Here is a 19,423-nt window from a genome sequence, read left to right on the forward strand (position 1 = left end):
ACAATTGCTGAATTGAGCAAGCAATGGTAGTCCCAGAGGACTATATTAATATTGTGAGGAAACAGAGGGGAGAGGATGTTAAAATGTGTTAGTAAAGTAAATAGAATCAAGCTATTATTGAACAATTTTCTTTCTCCCATAATGCTCAGCTAACCAACTGATGGCAATCGGCAATGGGGCCAAAGTTTGCCCAAATGCTGACAGATACTGTAATGAACAAAAAAGGATTATTTAATAACATAGCGAAAATACACATCAACTGTCAAGTACTCTGCTGTCACCATAGTAACTAATCAGATATTAGCTTTCATCAAGCTCAACTAAAGAAATCAAATATCTGTTTTCTGTAGCTTATAGCAAACTTGTACTATTTGCACCTTGTTATTAGATAATCATCATAGTGTCAATCAGGCATCCTTTCTTTGCACTCTGCTGGCCTTTCCAGTGTTGTTACACATTCCTCAGTCACAAAAGTGTCTTGATTTAGTAATGTATGGCACTGCCAATTCATTTAGTGATGCGATAAGCAGTATTGCCAGTAGTATACATTTTAAAAATTTTAATAGTAACGAGTCACACATCAAGTAATCAATTAAACACAAAACACTACAGTGTTAAATACTTAATGATCAGAAAAAGCACATTTGATACAACTTTGAAAAATAAAAATAAATAAGTTCAATAATTTATCCATGGAGATACTATACTAATTTATAACAACAAAGTCAAACAAAATGCAACTTAGGTTAAGTATTTTAATGTTAATTGTAAACGAATATATCAGCAAACCATAAACATAAAACTGCTCACTGCAATCAAAATAATAAACACAATGTAAAATTCAGTTAAATAATAAAACACAGTTTTAGAACAAAAACCCACACAGTTAAGAAATGTATTTATATTATTGCCCAATGTTAGGTGCCGTTTCTGACCCTTTGCTTAGAGCTTGATAACCTGTATTTACCAATGGAGAGCTAAAGCTGCCTCAGCCTAGTTTGGTATATAAAATGGAATACTCAGTTTGAGGCAATGTATAAAGTGTTTGTGCTCTCTAGCAATATGTCGAGATCGTGTAGTACATAGTATGATGGGGAAGGCTAGCTGTCTTAGAATAATTGCATGTCAAAATGCAGGATACACTTTAGCGAACAGAAAATAAAACAAATAAAACGCAGAATTCTGGACAGCTTGATAAACTAACGCAAAGCGTTCTAAACCATTCCTTGCCTGCAAACTACTATTGTGTTATAACAAAATGCTAAAATAACATCAGCCTTTTTTATACCCTTTAACCCTTCTACAGCAGAGGATGAGTCAGGCTAATGATAATTACCAGTGTACATATTTGTAATCAGTTGTGACTATGTTGAAGAAGATTGCTGCTTGATTCTTGTTTAGTTACAGTGGAAGCTATGTATGGCAGGCAAGGTATTTTCTTTTAAAATCCCCACTAGAGTTAAGAAAACACCACTGACAAGGTATGAAAAATGCATTTGACAAGTGATGTGTAACTAACTCTGCGGTCAGGTGTGTGTGGGTCAACTCTTCAGTGAACACGAGTAAATGGAGCATGCAGTGTCCAAAAGATGCTTACATATTGGAACCAATAGGTTAAAACATGGCCGAAAAAGCATACTTATTAACGCCACAGTGTTATCAAGTTATAGGATTTTGTTCGTTTTGCCAATTTTGGCAGGTGGGGATAAATTTGTGGCTAAACAGAAAAAAAGTGATGTATCAGCCCTGATGTGAACCATCTACACACCAGTCTGAGGTTCCTCACTTTAGCAGCACTTGTAAGAGTATCACAGCAGTTTGAGCCCTGGTAAACTTCAGCAATTTAGTGGTGGTTGTGTTTACTAGTGTGTCATCAGGCAAGGGCTGGCAAACTTTAGCCCAGGGGGCAAGATTCGACTCAGCAACCTATAAGGAACATTTTAAAGGAAAAAAATGCAGGTGGCCCAGCCCAAGCTAGCCCACTATGGGACCAACCCAGGGGGCAGATGTCCCTGTGCCCCCAAGCCCAGCCTGCCCCTGTGTGTGACACTAATAGAAAGATGTCCCATTCAACATATTAAAAAGATAGGCAAAAATAAAAAGTTGCTATTACTAAGGCAACATACATTATTTCTTTTTACAGCATTACTACATAACTCAGTGTTTTCATACTGTTATACTAATCTGCAGTTAAAAAGAAATGGAACAAAATGCCCATAACTCGGTTTAGGACAATGAAACAGTTATGAGGGACCATAAAAGCACCATATAGTTTTTCAAATAACCAGATTAAATTTTCAACATGGTAAATCTTATTTTCAGAATTTGCATAACCTTTATATAACAAGTTAGACTTTTGCTTCATTTTTTTATGAGAATTTATCCAAAACACTTTGTTGTCACTTGCCAGCACTTTATTGCCGTGTCATTCCAAAATCATTGGCAATTCTGATTCAATGTCTTCTTATAACTGCAATTGTAAACGTCACATTCATCATCTTAATACTTGATAGAAATACATCATGTAAGGGGCGCAGAAATAATTTTCCATAGTTCCTATTGATGGAAAAAAAAAGGATACAATGAATGATATCATGATTCACTGCTCTTGTTATATTAAGTTGAAATATTGAGGGCAAGTAGTCATAAGACAAAGAAATGGAAAAACAAACACACCATCTCTTAGTTACTGGACATTTTACACCATAACAACCTGACCAAATCTTTTCAATTTTCATTTGTTATTTTTTTATCTGCATTTTACATTTTTTATGTGACAGATACTTTTGGTGGTATATTGGAATATGTTTTTTCATTGTAAGTACATTATACAACATATGGAAAAACAAATACAAAACCATAGTAAAATACACATTGTAATGATTCTGGCAATGGTTATTTCCCACAACCAACAAAAAATAACAATCAGCTATTCCTTTCTATTACTGGGAAAGCAAATAATAGAAATAATATATAAATATAGATACATTGGTGATACTATAACTAGACCCATCATTGCTGTTCATTAAACCACAAGTCAGACAGAAATGTAGAAATGAAAAGTACCAACTGTTGTCCTTTTCGTGCAATGTATACAAAAAAACACTTGTTGTCTTCATTATGCATGTACCTTGTGATCCAGAATTCATCTTCTTATCTACATACATTATATTAATGTTAACTGCTAAAGGGCCATGATTTAAAATCTGTTAGACAGACTTTTAACAAATGGAGAATAGTTACATCACACTTCAATTTTCCACCACACTGTGTTCTTGTTGCAAATATATTTAGTCTTATTTTCGTTGACATCACTTGTCATATTAGCTTACAAAAAACAGCAGCATACTATGAGAATAAAAGATAATGCGGACAACTATAATAAAATAGCAGCCTTATGCATTAGAACATATACTACCTACCAAGTGTTCTCGCTCATAGCTGAAGAACTGTGGAAATACTGGTTCGATTTCCATTGCTGTCCATTTTAGTTTCCCATTGCTGTCGTTCTCAAAACTGTTTAAGCAATTTCTAAAATGATTGTATGCATCACATGTAATGTCCATATGTCTTATGGTAAAGTTGAATCTAAGAGAAATATAAAATGAAAATAAATTGAGAACAGACCATTTAAATGTAAAATGTTCACATATCATGTTCATCATCAAGTTTTACAAATAACATTCTCCCGATTGATTTAAGATGTGCCACTAAAACAATACAGAGTAAGCAATGGCTTAAAGGTCTTGAGGTACCCCTGACATAAATAACTTAAGCATAACTGAATTCTGCCTTCAATCCCTTCTTCTTGCAGTGCTTCACTAAAGAGCTCTCCTAAGAAAACTCATTTTCTTTATGGTAACAGTGAACTATATTATTATTATCTTTTATTTGTTAGGAGCCACAAGGTATCCGCAGCGCCGTACATAGTACAAACAGTAAACCATACAGGGTGGAACAGTACAGAACAGTAAACACAAAGCACCAATACTTCAGAGGCTCCGGGCAGACAAATGGAGTAAATACGGAGCAGAAGAACGGGTATGAAGACAGGAGGGGAGAGGGGCCCTGCTCATTCGAGCTTACATCCTAAAGGAGGGTGGACGAAACAGGCAGGATAGGGAGGCGGTGATGTAAGGGGGAGAGAGAGGGGACCAGAGGAGAGAGGGGAGAACGAGCGGAGGAGATGAAGGGCTAGGTGGAAGGTTGGTAGGCTTTGAGGAACAGGTGAGTTTTGAGTATATTCAGCTGTGCACATGCTGCTGTTAGTATGAAATGACCACCCTTCTTTCAAAACCACAGAAGGAGATGAGTGGAGTGACAGAGAGAAGGACCACCGCTTTGCAGTACACTTGTGATTGAGTCCTGCTGTTGTGTAACAGCAGTAAGAGGGTTGGTAATGATTATTATAGTATTATACATTATAATGACGACATGACAACCCAATATTATGATGGCGCCTCTCAGTGCAGATATCCGGCATGACTCAGCAAGCCAAAAGCTCTGAATGCCATGTCCCTAAAGCCAAGTTTACATATAAAGTACTCCATCTCTAGCACTATTTTTTGTAGTCCAAGGGGTAAATTTATCAAGCTGCGGCTTTTAAAAAGTGGAGATGTTGCCTATAGCAACCAGATTCTAGCTGTCATTTTGTAGAATGTACAAAATAAATGATAACTAGAATCTGATTGGTTGCTATAGGCAACATTTCCACTTTTTTTAAACCTGAAGCTTGATAAATTTATCCCCAGGACTTAATTTTCATCCATATTTGATGACAAGCACACAGCATACCCTCTATTTTTTGGCTACACAGAAATTAACAGAATTTTATAAGTTTTAACATCTGTGTGTTATATTTATTATTATGATAATTTGATCAAGTTCTCACCAACACTTTAATTGGTTAAAGTTGTTTTTTTAATGTTGAACATGCATCAGTACAGTAAACAGTTGCATTCCAGTGTACCTCCCTGGCTTATTAAAGTTTTCAGTTTGCATACTAAAAGTCTCAAATGAAGTATTCAAATGAAGCAGGTTTTAATAACTGTACTAATGAAAATTGAGCAGGCAGCTAAAGCCTCTTGTCTCACCACTTTTTGTTGGCAAACTCCTGCAAATACAAAATGATTAAAAGTGAAAGCTATGAAACTCTGTTTACCGGCTCACCTCACTTTACATTTCACGCTTCTTGAATTCAACTAAAATCTGGCCACAGGTAAGTGAAAAGTAAGGTCACCAATAATCATTATAATCCATAATAAATAGGTCAGGAGCTTATTAGAGTATTTTTGGTGTGCGATTTTAGAAGCCAATCTATTGACGGGGTTTTACCAGAGGTAACAAATAAGCTGCAAAAGCTGAAAGAAATGTTAATAAATCTCATGTGAAGTAGTATAGAAGGGAGAAGGTCATCTAAAATACAAAGTACACAAACTTTTAAATCTGTGCTTTTATAACTCTATACATTGGACAATTGTCTACACCTCATCAAATCCTAATATTGTATAAATGTAATTATGTCATTATAAAAACAAATAAGATTTTATTCGTCAACATACACCAACATGAACAATCATGGGTGAAAAAGTAAGCACACCCCAATGCTTATAGAACCGCCTTTAAGAGCAATAACTTGAAGTAGCCTAATTGTTTTCTGTATAAGTTTGTTAGACACATGGCCTCACATTGTCCTGCTCAATGTTCTCCATTTATAAATAATCTTTCTCACTGTGGAATGATGGACTTCAAGTTGTTTGGGAATGGCTTTATAATCCTTTCCATACTTCTGGGCAACAATCGCTTCTTAAGAGATCATTGCAGATGTCTTTTTTCCCTGTCATGGTGCTAACACAAACCTGGATGACCGAACTGCCAAATGTTATTTTTTTTTTATAGAACTGGAAGCACTTATGATCAAATAATGAAGTGCACTAGATTAGCAATACATTGCTCAAATTAACGTCTTTATTGATATTTAAACAAGTCTCATATATAAAATCAGATTTGAAAGATGGTGTTCTTTATTTTTCACACAGATGTAGAATAATCAACTAGAGCAGAGTTAAAGTAGTGATCAACAGAATTAGGTGATACAATACACTCATGTTGCAGACCACTTCAGGCTAGGTGCCAGTATATGGCAAGTCTGAGACAAGGCATCAGATTTCAGCTATGGTACAGCTAGAGTTTTGAGAAATGGGTCCTGTTCCGAAATACTTTTGATGTTATAAAATTGTCATTGAGCTCCATAACAATAGTTTAGATGGGGAAATCCATCTATATTTTCTGTTACGTAGTCAGAGGTGCTCTGTAAGCTTATGGAGTGCCCAACGTACCAGGCAAAAAAAAAACCATACCAGACAAAGCACTATTTATGCTGTTGTTGGAGGGCTCAAAAAGCTCTATCAAGTTCCAGCAATGGTTTGGGATGATCCAAGAAAATGTGATCAAGTCATGAAGAAACATCTCTAGGTCTGAACTATCTGCAGGACTCATTTGAAGAGAAGGTTGTTTCATCTGGACCAATTTTCTGCATCATCCTGATTTAATCAGGGCTATTTGCAAATAAATATCACAATATCAAAACAGCCTCAGTTGTCACTTTGACATCAATTTCATCAACATTCATACTGAGGCAATCTCTGAGGTTCACTCCTTAGTGGTCTGCTAATGCCCAGCTTGAAACATTTTTCAGGCTACAACATAGGGCATGTAAATCATTCTAAGTGATCTCTGTCCTGATCACCGTCATCTTTCACCATCAGCGGAGCATGTGTCTTAGCATTCGTAGGCCTTTCATATTGAAGGTATCAGGTCTCTGATTCGCCTTCTTCATAATGGGAGACATTTTGCAGGTTTGTGATGTTGGTGGAACGTTTGTATTTATGGGAAAAGCAAGGTAAGAAGCAGATTAATTAAAAAGAATCTCTCTGAGCAGCTTCTCAACTACACTCCATCATGATAGATCACCAGGTCACCATAGAAAAGCATTAATCAAGGGAACTAAAACCCTTGGAAAGAGACTAAGGGCTAGATTTACTAAACTGTGGGTTTGAAAAAGTGGAGATGTTGCCTATAGCAACCAATCAGATTCTAGCTTTCATTTATTTAGTGCATTCTACAAAATGACAGCTAGAATCGGATTGGTTGCTATAGGCAACATCTCCACTTTTTCAAACCCGCAGTTTAGTAAATATACTCCTAAATCTGTGAGTAGAGTTTAACCAGCATGTTGCATGCTTATTCCCAGCAGCTCTATTTCCAGGTGATTCTTCGTGTGTCTCTCCAAAGTGATTCTACATCAAAGCAAATGGGCAAGAAAATGCAAGTGAGAAAGAAATAGGGTAGAATATTAGCATGATATGTTTAGTTTCTTGCTCAATATGTATGCGTGCTAAATAATAAGTTACTACTGGTGTGATGGGCATTTTTAGTTGGTGCACAAATGCAAACTTTCATACCAATCAAATTAACGTGTTTTCAAATATAAAATGTCTGTTAATATTAACACATGTAGATCTGTGTTACTGCAGCCGTTCCAACTGGGTAATGACCTATAAATAAAAATTAATAATAATAATAATAATAATTTGATCTGTTTTAGCATTTCAATCTCTTCAGAAATTGAATGACATGCTTTCCACTACAGTACTAAAAACAGGATTGTCGGTTTCCATCTGATCCCATTGGGACTTTTCAGTCAAGAAAGACCAGAGGAATACATGAAGCTGTTTTACTGTGACGCAAGTTCCATCCTCACCGGCACAAAAGAAAGACACTAACCAGATGTTTTTACAATTCTGTTATTCAATTTGCACTCTACAAATTACTGTGTTAAATATGGCCTGCTGCTCTCAAACTTCCTTTCATTTATTTCACAATAGTACAGCTTCATGGATCAAAAGCAAAATAGGTTGGTATACTTGTCAACATATTCTCCATATTGTTAGAAAAAGACTTGCCATTCAGTGCCAATATACTACAAGTTAATGGGTAAAGGCCACCGATTTCAATAAAGTTGAGCTCTTTTCATTTGAGTTGTTGTACTCCTTTAGTAACAGGGTAAGTTAAAAGGCATAGTATAAAACAGAGTTGGGGCAGCATAATTATTTTTAACATGTGCCTTTCCTTCCTCCTGTTAGTATATAAACATGTCTTTAAGAGTCTTTATGAGAAGACAGTGACCTCCCAACCAGTGTGTTAGAACACAGGTGTCCTTACTATACTTCATGGGAATTGCTGTCCTATTTTCATGAACCCCACAATCATTGTGTCACAGCGCTAGACTATGGGTGACACAAGAATTTAGGTGATGTAAAAAGTCTTAAAAGAACAACAATGATATATATATGCAATGACAATCAGAAGCAAAAATATATTTAAAAAGAAAATGGTAATATTTACTTGATTAATCATTTTGAGTAAGTAGACAGAAATCCAATATCATACTAGGTAAGTCACTTTGCTAGCCAGAATCTTCACAGAACAGGGAGATTGCGCATCCCAGTAGAGATACAAATAATACATTTGTTGAAACTCAAATCTATTAGGTGGGACAGAGAAAGGTGACTATAATAATTGGAAGTGAAGTGAACTTATCTGTTGAATACAGTGGCACCTCACAATTACAATAATAGCATGAAAATCAGTTGGTAAATTGCAAAGAATATATGAGTAGGTAATTTATGTAAATGGTGCTCCATATCTTTATATATTTGTATTTCTAAGGATATTATATTACATACTGATTTATTTTTTTCAGACCCCCTTTAAGAATTTTGAGAATCAAAATTCAAAACAACAAATGTGTTTAGAAGTCATACAGAAAAAAAATTTATGCTACAAAGTAAAAGGCTTACCACACACATATCAGTGAGTGTCAGACAGAAATAAAAGTGCAATGTGGGATAGCAAAGGTGTGTGGATCAAACAGTGCTTAAACACAAGGGAGCTGGGACGAGTTGCAGACAGTAAAAGAATTGGCTGTTGATGTTGATGTGGGAGAAACAATAAATACCACACTTAACGGCCAACCTATGGAAAAGAGTCGGTATGGCGCTAGGAGTAGGGATCGCAATTGTGGATTGATAACAAGTAGGTTGTGTTTATTGTGACGTAAGTGGAACCTGTGAATAAACAGAACAACTCCTTACAGAGAGATTGCGATGCTGTCGTTATAGGAGCACATACAAATTTTAAATGGTCTTTATTGACTTGTTATGTACAATATTACAATATCAATCTTTGATGTATTTTGGAGCTACAGTGTCTCCCTTTTATACTCAGTATCTCCCTTTTATATAGGATAGGTTTGAATACCTTTATGCTGCAAAAACAGAGTTTATCATTGGCCCTGAAAGATTTTTGGGGACTTTGAAACGCAGAAGCTGACTCATGGTATAGAAATAAATAAAATTTAATTGGTCTCTATGACAACGCAAAGTTATATCCTCATGCTTAATACGGTCTCACACAATTGATCTTATGTGGGCCACCAGTATCAATATTTGTCTATAACTGTAAAAGTGTGCCCTGTTGTATGAGAGCAAAACAATAAAATAAACATATTCCATTGGTACTTGATCCTTATATAGATTACATTTTCTGACAATTTGGACATTAAAATCATAAAAGAGGCTGGGGTGTAACTTAGCTGTTAATGTCTTTATACATGTCTTAACTCAATACTCCTACACAACACAGAAAGTTCTGACAAAGAATATATTGAAAAGTACTAGAAATGTTTCTCAATGCCCACTGGGGGACTTAATCAGATGAAGAGCCATCATTCATCACCGTGACAAGCTTACATATATCAGACCAACACACTACAGGCTGCTGTCCCACACTGAAAGTGAAGCACGGGCTCCTGCATCATCTGCTCCCTTCATAATCTCTAGCCCTATTGCACTGAGGGACTAGAACTGCCAATACCAAAGTTTTGCAGCCTTAGCCAGTGACTACTCTTCTTCCTGTCAAATATACATCTCCATGGACAGTTAGCCATCCGTAGGTTAGTGAGCAGCTCTGGACCATTACAAAATAGACCCATTTCAAGAGGAGCGACCACCCTTCATTGGCTTCCTCAAGATTCCCTACAACACACTACACTTCCCATTCTTCCAAAAAACTAAATGGTTAATCCATATTTATTTGCAATGCAGTTCCCTTCTTGATAACAGTCTCTAAATCTGATCCAGAAGCCTAGATCATTGTCTTAGTGGGTAAGGTAATAAATGACTGGCCAATGCTGGCCTATTTGATGATGGGTGACATTTAATCCTACTTCAAGAAATTCCATTTTTTATATCACCCATCACTTGTACTCCTATATAAACATGATGGTGAGATGTAGCCAGTCTATCCAGACACCAACTGGAGATGACATTCTTTCTAATCCATGGTTGACCACCTTATTATAAAACAATTGACCTGTTGGAAAGTCTGAGAGGACGTTTGGCCGAGAGACTGATTTAGACCCTGTTTAAAATCCCTCAAATTAAGTAAACAATTTTATACACAGCTACCCAAAATATAAGAGGCACCTTAGACTGTCATTACAAGGTCAATAATAAAATATACCTCACAAAACAAAAAACAACAGTCGGCTGCAGCTGACTGTGTCCTCACAAAGAGAAAGTCTTCAGTGGTGTAATCAGAAAATTTATGTGAAAATTAACAAAGCAGATTCACTGTTGGATGACACACTGAAAACGAAAAAAAATATCTCAATCTCAATTATGATCTTAGAGTGATTACAAAATATATTTTGTGACTTTTATTCACAATAATAAAATTAACACAATTGCAAACATTCATGTATTCAGCATTATTCAGAAAAGTGATTTGCAACCCAACATACTTCAAGGGCCCTCCAAGCTCTAAAAGGGCTGCAAATTATCCTTAATTTCAAAACTACAGCAACCCCACATCACTCATTCCAAAACGCATCCACATGCCCTCCTGCTCCAAAATTTCACCACATGCCACATAGATCTGCCACTTGATCCAAAATGCACCCACATGCCGCATGTATTTAACAACTTGCCCATATGTCATCCAGACTCCCCTACATGCCCTTCATGTCACTCAGACCTTCCCAAATGTCCCACAGACCTATGCACATGGCCCCTCAGACCTCCCCACATAGCCCATCAGACCTCCCCACATGCCCCTCACACCTCCCCACACTTACTTGAACAGCCGGAGCCACATAGATAGACGGGAGAACATATGGAGCAGAATGCACTACAGTAACTACTCCTATGCTTGGCTGTACTGCGTGACCTCCCCCACATGCCCCCTCAGACCTCCCCACTTGCCTTGTAGTGTGCAGAGGAGGTCACATGACGAGGAAGCCAGTTGCTCCCATTCAGTCTTATTCTCTGCTCAAGCAGAGGGGGCCAAAAGGTGAAAGCTCAGTGGTCTATAAGGTTATCTTATACCTAAATTAGACCTGGCCTGTGCCTCACTAGCACAAATTTTCAATTGAATAATGCATGGAAGTAAATTTTGCTCTTACAAAACCCATTCTAATATTACGGTGATCCCAAAACTTGACAAAGTCTACACTAAATGCCCCAACTTCAAACTTATTTATATCTTGAACAAAGACCTAGGGGTATATTTACTAAACTGCAGGTTTGGAAAAGTGGAGATGTTGCCTATAGCAACCAATCAGATTCTAGCTGTCATTTATTTAGGGCATTTTACAAAATGACAGCTAGAATCTGATTGGTTGCTATAGGCAACATCTCCACTTTTTCAAACCCGCAGTTTAGTAAATCTAGCCCCTAATCTCTTTGCAAAGTTTTAAATCAACAGAATTAACACTCTCTTGAGTTACATTATTGACCTGGACAAAAGGTTTTTTTATACCCAAAAAGCAAGCCCTGGACAACACCAGAAGTACAATAAATTGAATTTCTTACATAAATAAAGATTAACCTACTGTAAGTTATTTAAGCATTAGATGCATAAAAAAGCCTTTGACCATCTGTCCTAGTCATTTATGTTCCAAGCCTGATAATCCTTTTTCTGTGGTATTGAGCAATGGTCTGACCTCATCTGCATTGAAGTTGGGAAAATGTACAAGGGGGATATCCTCTGTTCCCCTTAATTTTTGCACTATGCATTAAGCTTCTTGCTGACAAATTATATGAAGCCCAGATGGGAATGCAGATTGGTACATAGCAATATAAAGTATCTGTGTTTGCAGATGACATATGGTTGACCGTCATCAAACTACAAACTTATTCCACCAACTGGACAAATATGAATACTTTCAGGGTACAAAATGACCAACTTTGAATCGAAGGCTCTTACTCTCCATCTTCCTCAGCACATTAGAAAATTAATGTGTATAATTTCATTATTACATGTTTTTAAACTTTTTTACAATTATTTAGCATTGTATAGGTGGATACTATTTGCTACTGATAAAATGTAACTTTTCCTTATATTTAAAACATTTTTACTGCCTAATGTAATAAATATTCATAGTATGACAACAAAATATCTTAAAACCAGTCATATTGTCATGTGAATGTATATATATAGCTTTGTAACATTGGAATAAATGGACTTTTAAATGGTGCAACATTGGCATACCTCCCATCTTTGTCCCGGATGGCATGTCAAGTGCTTCCAAAGCATTAGTTTTCCCTCGACCCCACCCCCCAAAATAACTTTGAACTGGCGCTCCAGTGGAAAATGAACCTGGCCTTTGCTCTAAACTTCCTGTGAGTTGGGAAAAACATGACAAATTGGGACTGTATTGCCTAAATTGGGTCTGTTGGGAGGTATGCAATGGTCTAATTGGTGGTAGAAATAATTGGGTAAATTTACCACATATTTCACATATTAATATATTTATGCTTGATTCCTCTGCATATCTGGTACAAACATGGCCATTTAAGCTAAGTGCTCTGTCTATATATAAATCAACTGCATGGTCATGGTTGCAATTTTTACTTTCTTGTATTCAAAAAACAACAACTAGATCTCCTTATGTGGCTGACGGTTGCCCCATTTGATATAAGATCTATCAGGTATGTACATTGAGTATGTGGCAAATATAGACTTTTGCCCTGTAAAATGAGATCTTGTTTTGAACGAAGGTGCATTTCGCTATTGCTTCTGCTCAGTTCCTTACATCGGAACATGCAATACTTTGAAACCCTGTAGATGCTGCCATCTTAATGTGCAGATAAAAATGGGTGCATTATGTCACAAAACAACAAATATGCTGCAAGTGAGCATTACTGACAATCTTTATATTTTAATCTAATGTAAGTAATGAAATAGGAGGCACAAACAAGAACAGTTTTTCATTGGTCCCTGGCCCTTAACAGTATAATTGTTGGCCATCCAATAAAGACTGTGTGTGCCTTCTGCATCTGAGTAAATATTGATGATGAAGCCCTGAATACATTTTAGAGTATACTTCAGGTGATGTACTAAGTATATGAAAATAATCATGAAAATTGTTCTTTACATGTTTCTTATTTCTGACTCAAATGCAAATAAAATAACATTTAAAATGTGAACAAACGCAAAGCTATTAAAATATTTGGATAACTTGGGTGGTCTTGCCCCACCCCTCACATGCCATTGGAAATGTTTTACCATATGTAATATATGCACTCCTAATAAAGTATATATGTGCAAAGTCTGACTCCTGTCTCCTTTACCATGTGCAGGGAATGGAAGGAGGCAGTAACGAGACCTTCACAGTAATTCCAGTCAACTCTACATAAGCGAGATGTAAGAGAAGGGCCTGTAGTATTGTGACTGCTACACTCTGACTTGCTAGGAGGAAAGTGGAGACCAGAAGAACCGGGGCCCCTACCTGTGGTGCTGCACTGGAATGTTCAAAGCAGTAGCCTGGAAACTCTTGCCCCAGGATCTAGCAGACAGATTCCTAGAGCCAAAATTGCCTTCAAAGTAGCATTAGGAACTGGGTCAGAAGTCCTGAAGTCCGTTTGGAAAAAATCCTCTCCCAGTCCAGTAGTTTTGTATGAAAACTGTGCTGAACAACCCCACCTCCCCCACCACGAATTTTAATATAAACAGTTTAATCAAGTGTCGAAGTTGTATAATTGGATGAGCGAAAGTATATTAGTTAATATGGTTTTATTGTGCGATTGCACTCAGTATGCCACGGTACACATGGCATGGCGCGATCACGCGGTAAAATACGCAAGCACACACTCGCACTACAACATTTAGTTATTTATATATTTCTTATTTATATTGATTCCATTCCACAGTGATTTATGATCAGATAGTATTTAGTTTATTATTAGTTTATATATTATGATTATATGTACACTTTAGTGTAATTTAAGGTCCAGGTTATAGGAAATGTGTCATGTCTGGTATCATTTTAATCCCCTATTCATCAGCAGTTGTCCGGTTCTTTCGCTGAAGAGATCGCACATTGCAAACTCTAATTAGTGATGATAGGGAAGAAATACTTAAAGTGATACTGACTGTAATGTGTAAATAGACTAGATTAAATCGGTTTCTGGGCGGGAGAATCATTTGGAATGTTGACCCTAAGCCTTGGAGGGGGTTGTTTGAACTAGCTTATGACCTGTTTACTCTGGACCCATCTGAAGTCTGGACCTATAGAAGCAAGCCACGTCTTCTGCATTGTTGTCTCTGTAACACTGAGTGTATATAATATAGCTGTGCTGGCACTGGCCTCAGTATTCTGGAGTGAAATACTGTTCGCTGGTACCAGTGGGAGCGCAGCTAGCGAAAAGCGAACGCAGCGGTATGTATTTATCTTTTGGTATTGGCTGTACTGTATAATAATCATGTATTGAATTGTTAAATTTTACATCTGCTAAAATAAATTACTTTGTGCTTTGGAAGCACAATACAATCGCTTATGCAATGCTTATTTGAAAACGATAGAATTACTTTAATACAAGTAATGTGATAGGCAGAAGTCCAACTGATCCTCATGATAAAATAATCTGTTGGGAATGGCTAATGAGAGAGGGGGTTGGTTTAACTCCCTGCTAGTAAGTTGTGTAAAACTGCAAAAATAGTCAGGCTAAAAGTCTGTGTGTGTATAATATCAAGACCATCAAGTAGTGTTGTGTAACAGCTTCTATAAAATATATTGAGCAATAAACAACTTCAATGCTAATATACCGCTTTGTTCTTGCGACCAACAGACTGGGCAAACACTCCAGGCTATCCTGTGTTGAGACATTTGTCCTGCCTCAGAGCTCTGCTCACTACCCAGAAATCCAAATCCAAAAAAAAAGAAGTCAGGAGGAATTAGCCAGAGTAACCAGCAAAAAAGTGCTCTACACACTACCTAGTGGGTAAATGGTTCCAAGTGCCAATGAAGGAGCCTGGTATTAGCAGCAATGCCCTCTTAGAACTGAGTGAACCAAGTTGGCTCACAGTTGACTTACAGTTATTGAGTAGCTGGTTTTGCCAATCTACGCCAGTAGGCGTGGTCAGTATGGCACGTTACTGACCTGAGTAAGCCCATCCTGTCACATTACATAATATAGTCTTAAAATTTGTCAATAGAAGCATAAAGTATCCTAGGACATAAATAGGTTAAGCAAATATTTAATCCAGAAAAGTATTTTAACATTCTTGCAATTAAACTGTTAATATGCAGAACCGTATAACACTTACCTTCTTTCAACAGATAAATAAATAGTGCAACGATTACTTAAATTGTGTGTAATTCGTGAAAGGGTTTCAAACAGTGCATTCGTAAGGACCTCATCATAAAATACTGAAAAACAAAAAGGAATAATGTTTGACTTTAATTTAGCAATAATTAAACTGTTAATTCGAACAATATAATTTTAATAATATGTTTGTCACACATTTTGCTAATTAAATGTATTTAATTAACTTTCATTTACGGAGCAAACAGGAGGACCTAAGACACAACAGAATTGTGCCACATAAACAGCAATTACCTTTGTGTTAATGTTTATTAAAAAGAAAACCACGGCAAACATAAGAGTGGCGCATTAATCTTTCTTCCATATTTGTCTTGACCCCAATGACACATGATTTTGAAGCAAAAGTGCATTCTATGTAAGAAATAATTCATACAAGGTGCGCTCTGCTCCAACACAGAACATTGTGGGAGTTTAGCAGCGGTAAGTGTGCACCATTTTTCTTTTTTTTTAAAAAAATTCTCAGCAGAGAATATCTAATCTATCTAATATCTGCATTCTTTTAGGTAGAGCAAGGTATAAGGGGACTATGGCATATCTATCTATATACAGTAATTTTTACCAGAGAATGTGAGTCATGACATAATTTTCTGAGCATCTTCAGAGTGACAGGATGTTTTTGGCACTTACAGCTTCACTCACTGGCGTTAAATTATCTGGATTTGCTAACGTTTTTAAATCAGATATTTTAATTAAGATTTCAACAAAAACAGTACAAGAAAAAGAAATACTTGACATAGTTCCAAGGAGAGTTACAATCCACATTAATATAGTAAACATATTAACAACTCCATATATTGCATTTACTGGTAAAATACAGCCGTGCCATAAGACTTGGTTATAAAAATTGACAGTTTGCTAGATTGTATATGGATCCCCCAAACTCCTACCCTACAGGGTATATAGTAATAATGGATACAGATACAAACAGCTGGATACATCTGTTATAGGAATTAGTTAGCGGTGTCTAAAGTGCTTATGGGTGTTTAGATGGAGCAATCCCCAGTGCCGACCAGGGATTACGTAATATTCAAATAGGATCAAAGTCTGCAGCCAGAGAATGAATCGCATACCTTGACTTTGTCCATCTCAACCATACTTTGTAATATTTCGGCCTGATATCTCGGCACTGATAGGTGAATCTCTTGTCCCCCACAGCTACATTAACAAGAGCCACCCAAGCACCGAGATCCGGCCCTTCCCGTGCCATTCACAGTCTAGCAATTAATTAATTTAGAAAGCTCCGGTAGAGTACTGTTAACCCATAATGAAGTATCCGCATCCAACCCGGTGGGTTGCAATGTCCCCCCTATAATGTTCCAGATCATTAAAGTCTGCCTAAGTAGTGGCAGGGTCATTCTAGTAACTCTCGTACCCAATAGGGTCTGTATGGGGGGTCTGTCAAAACCTGTACATCCTCTAAGAAAACTTGTGAGGTCAGCTGTCAGAGAGTTCCGAATCCATACGTGGGGATTAGCCAGTTGTGCAGCAAAGTAGTAGGCCCTGAAATTAAAGAGGGCCAGGCCATCCGACATTCGGGGATGACACAGGGAAACCAGTCTAACTCGAGCTCACTTCTCCCCCCAGACCAGAGAGGACATATATCTGTTGATTTGGGAGAAAATCCTCCTCGGAAGATAAACCGGGGAAAGATGCAGTGGGTACAAGAATTTTGGTTGCAAGACCATTTTGATTAAACTGACCCTACCCTACACCGACAGGTATATATCTTGGCCCGAAGATAACTGATCACAGGATGAATGTTAGAGATATATATATACAGTATGCAAATTTCTGATACATATTCCTAGGTATTTTAATTTTACCGAAGACTGCAATGGGAAGGGTCTAGCAGCGCTCTCCGGGACCCCCCCACCAATGGAGAAAATGCTAGACTTGGACCAGTTTATCTTCAGGCCAGTGAAGCCACCAAATTTGTCCACCAGACACAGCAATGTGGCTAGGGATGCCTTCAAGTCCTGCAGAAAAAGAAGCATATCATCGGTATATAGCGCAACCTTATCTACTCCCTTTCCAGCCCTGAATTCACAGATTTCAGGGTGTGCCTGTATCATACATGTCAAAGGCTCTATGGAGATGGCAAACAGTCCTGGAGAGAGGGACTGTTTGGGGAAAAAGGTGCTTAAAATGGCAGAAAGTATAAAAGGTGATTGGTGCACCAGTCTGCACAACACAAGATGAACTGGTCTCCAAGATGAGGGACTGCCTCGTGCCCGTGCCCATGCCCATCATAAATGGGGAAGAGGTGTGACCATTCACACAAACTCTTACTACAGGGGGCCAAATATAATAGCCTCAACCAGGACAAGAACCAAGGACCAATACTGAATCTGTTCATGACTGCCTACAAGTACTCCCATTCTACAGAGTCAAATGCTTTAGCTGCATCTAAGGATAAAACCACTGCCCCATTGCTGTGACCACCAGGCATCTGTAGATGGGTATACAGGCGGCGAAGGTTGATGACTTTATATTTGCCAAGCATAAACCCCATCTAGTCTGAGTGGGTCAGCTGAACAATAACCGTGTTTAGTCTTATAGAAAGTATTTTTGCTAAAATTTTTACGTCCTTTGTCTTAAGGGGCCTATAAGATACAGGTAGCAATGTGTCCTTGCCCGGTTTGGGGATGACCACTATTACTGCTTCAGACATGCATGGTGGCAGAACGGCTGCCTCATGGAATTCGTTACAATGCTCCAATAATGTAGGGACAAAGAAGGTGCCTAATTTTTTGTATAACTCCATGGGCAATCCATCCACACCCGGGGCCTTGTTACACGGAGAAGACACTATGGGCGCCTCAATTTCCTCCACAGTAATAAGGGCCTCCAGGGAATCCACAGTCTCCAACGAGAGGAGTCCGCCCCTGGAGGTATAAAAATCTTCGTAATAGGCTCGGAATACTATGGCAATATTTTCAGTATGAGTTTGAATAATCCCCATCTAGTCAGAAATGGCAGTCACAGTTTGGGTTTGTAATTCCGTTCAGGCCAAATATGCCATGAGGCTTCCACTCTTGTCCCCTTGTGCATACATAGTGTGTTTAAAAAAGAGGAGCCTACGTGCAGATTTATCTAGCAGATAATTCTTCTGTGCATGTAACCAAGTCAGCTGATCTGCGTGGAGCTTTGTTGACAAATACACCTACAATACAATCCCGGCAGACCTGATCCAGTCTTGATTCCTCTGCCCTAAAGGACCTCTATTGCCCCTCAACCCGATTTACTAGCGTGCCACTGAGGAATGCTTTAAGGCGTCCCAGAGGAACAGCGGATTGACTGTGTTGCTATTGTGTGAAAAGAACCCCTCCCAGTCCACTATCAGGTCACTGCCGGTTCCCATGAGTGTGAGTAAGAATAGGTTAAGTTTCCAGAATCTAATTCCAGTATCAGGGGCCAGGGCAACAACCAGCAGCACTGGGGAGTGATCAGATATGCCCCTTGAAAGGTACCCAGTCTCTCTAACCAGTGGGGCCAATATATTGGATATCAGGGCCAGGTCTATATGAGAAAATTTGCTAGCGATTTTAAAGCTAATGTAACACATGTAAAACAGGCGGATTACAAAACTGTGTCAGCACATCCACATTCGGGTTCATTACTTTATTGTCGCTGTTTACAGAAAGCTTCTTACTCCATTAAATGTGCTCAGTACTAGTTATATATGCTTGTGGATA

General features: G+C 37.8%; 1 protein-coding gene across 2 annotated transcripts in view; it reads right to left on the reverse strand.

Annotated features, from left to right (window-relative positions):
• Nucleotides 1–849: 849 nt before the first annotated feature.
• Nucleotides 850–19,423, reverse strand: part of METTL22 (methyltransferase 22, Kin17 lysine) — a 104,131-nt gene continuing 85,557 nt past the window's right edge. For both annotated transcript variants that reach the window (XM_075179843.1, XM_075179842.1), the window contains 3 exons: nt 15,670–15,772; nt 3,423–3,588; nt 850–2,556 (listed from right to left, as the gene is read on the reverse strand). In XM_075179843.1, the coding sequence (XP_075035944.1) occupies nt 2,521–2,556; nt 3,423–3,588; nt 15,670–15,772 (305 nt within the window). In that variant the 3' untranslated portion in view covers nt 850–2,520. The remainder of the gene's footprint in view (nt 2,557–3,422; nt 3,589–15,669; nt 15,773–19,423) is intronic.

The sequence above is a fragment of the Mixophyes fleayi genome, chromosome 7 (genome assembly GCF_038048845.1).
Source record: "Mixophyes fleayi isolate aMixFle1 chromosome 7, aMixFle1.hap1, whole genome shotgun sequence".
Taxonomy (NCBI): Eukaryota; Metazoa; Chordata; class Amphibia; order Anura; family Limnodynastidae; genus Mixophyes; species Mixophyes fleayi.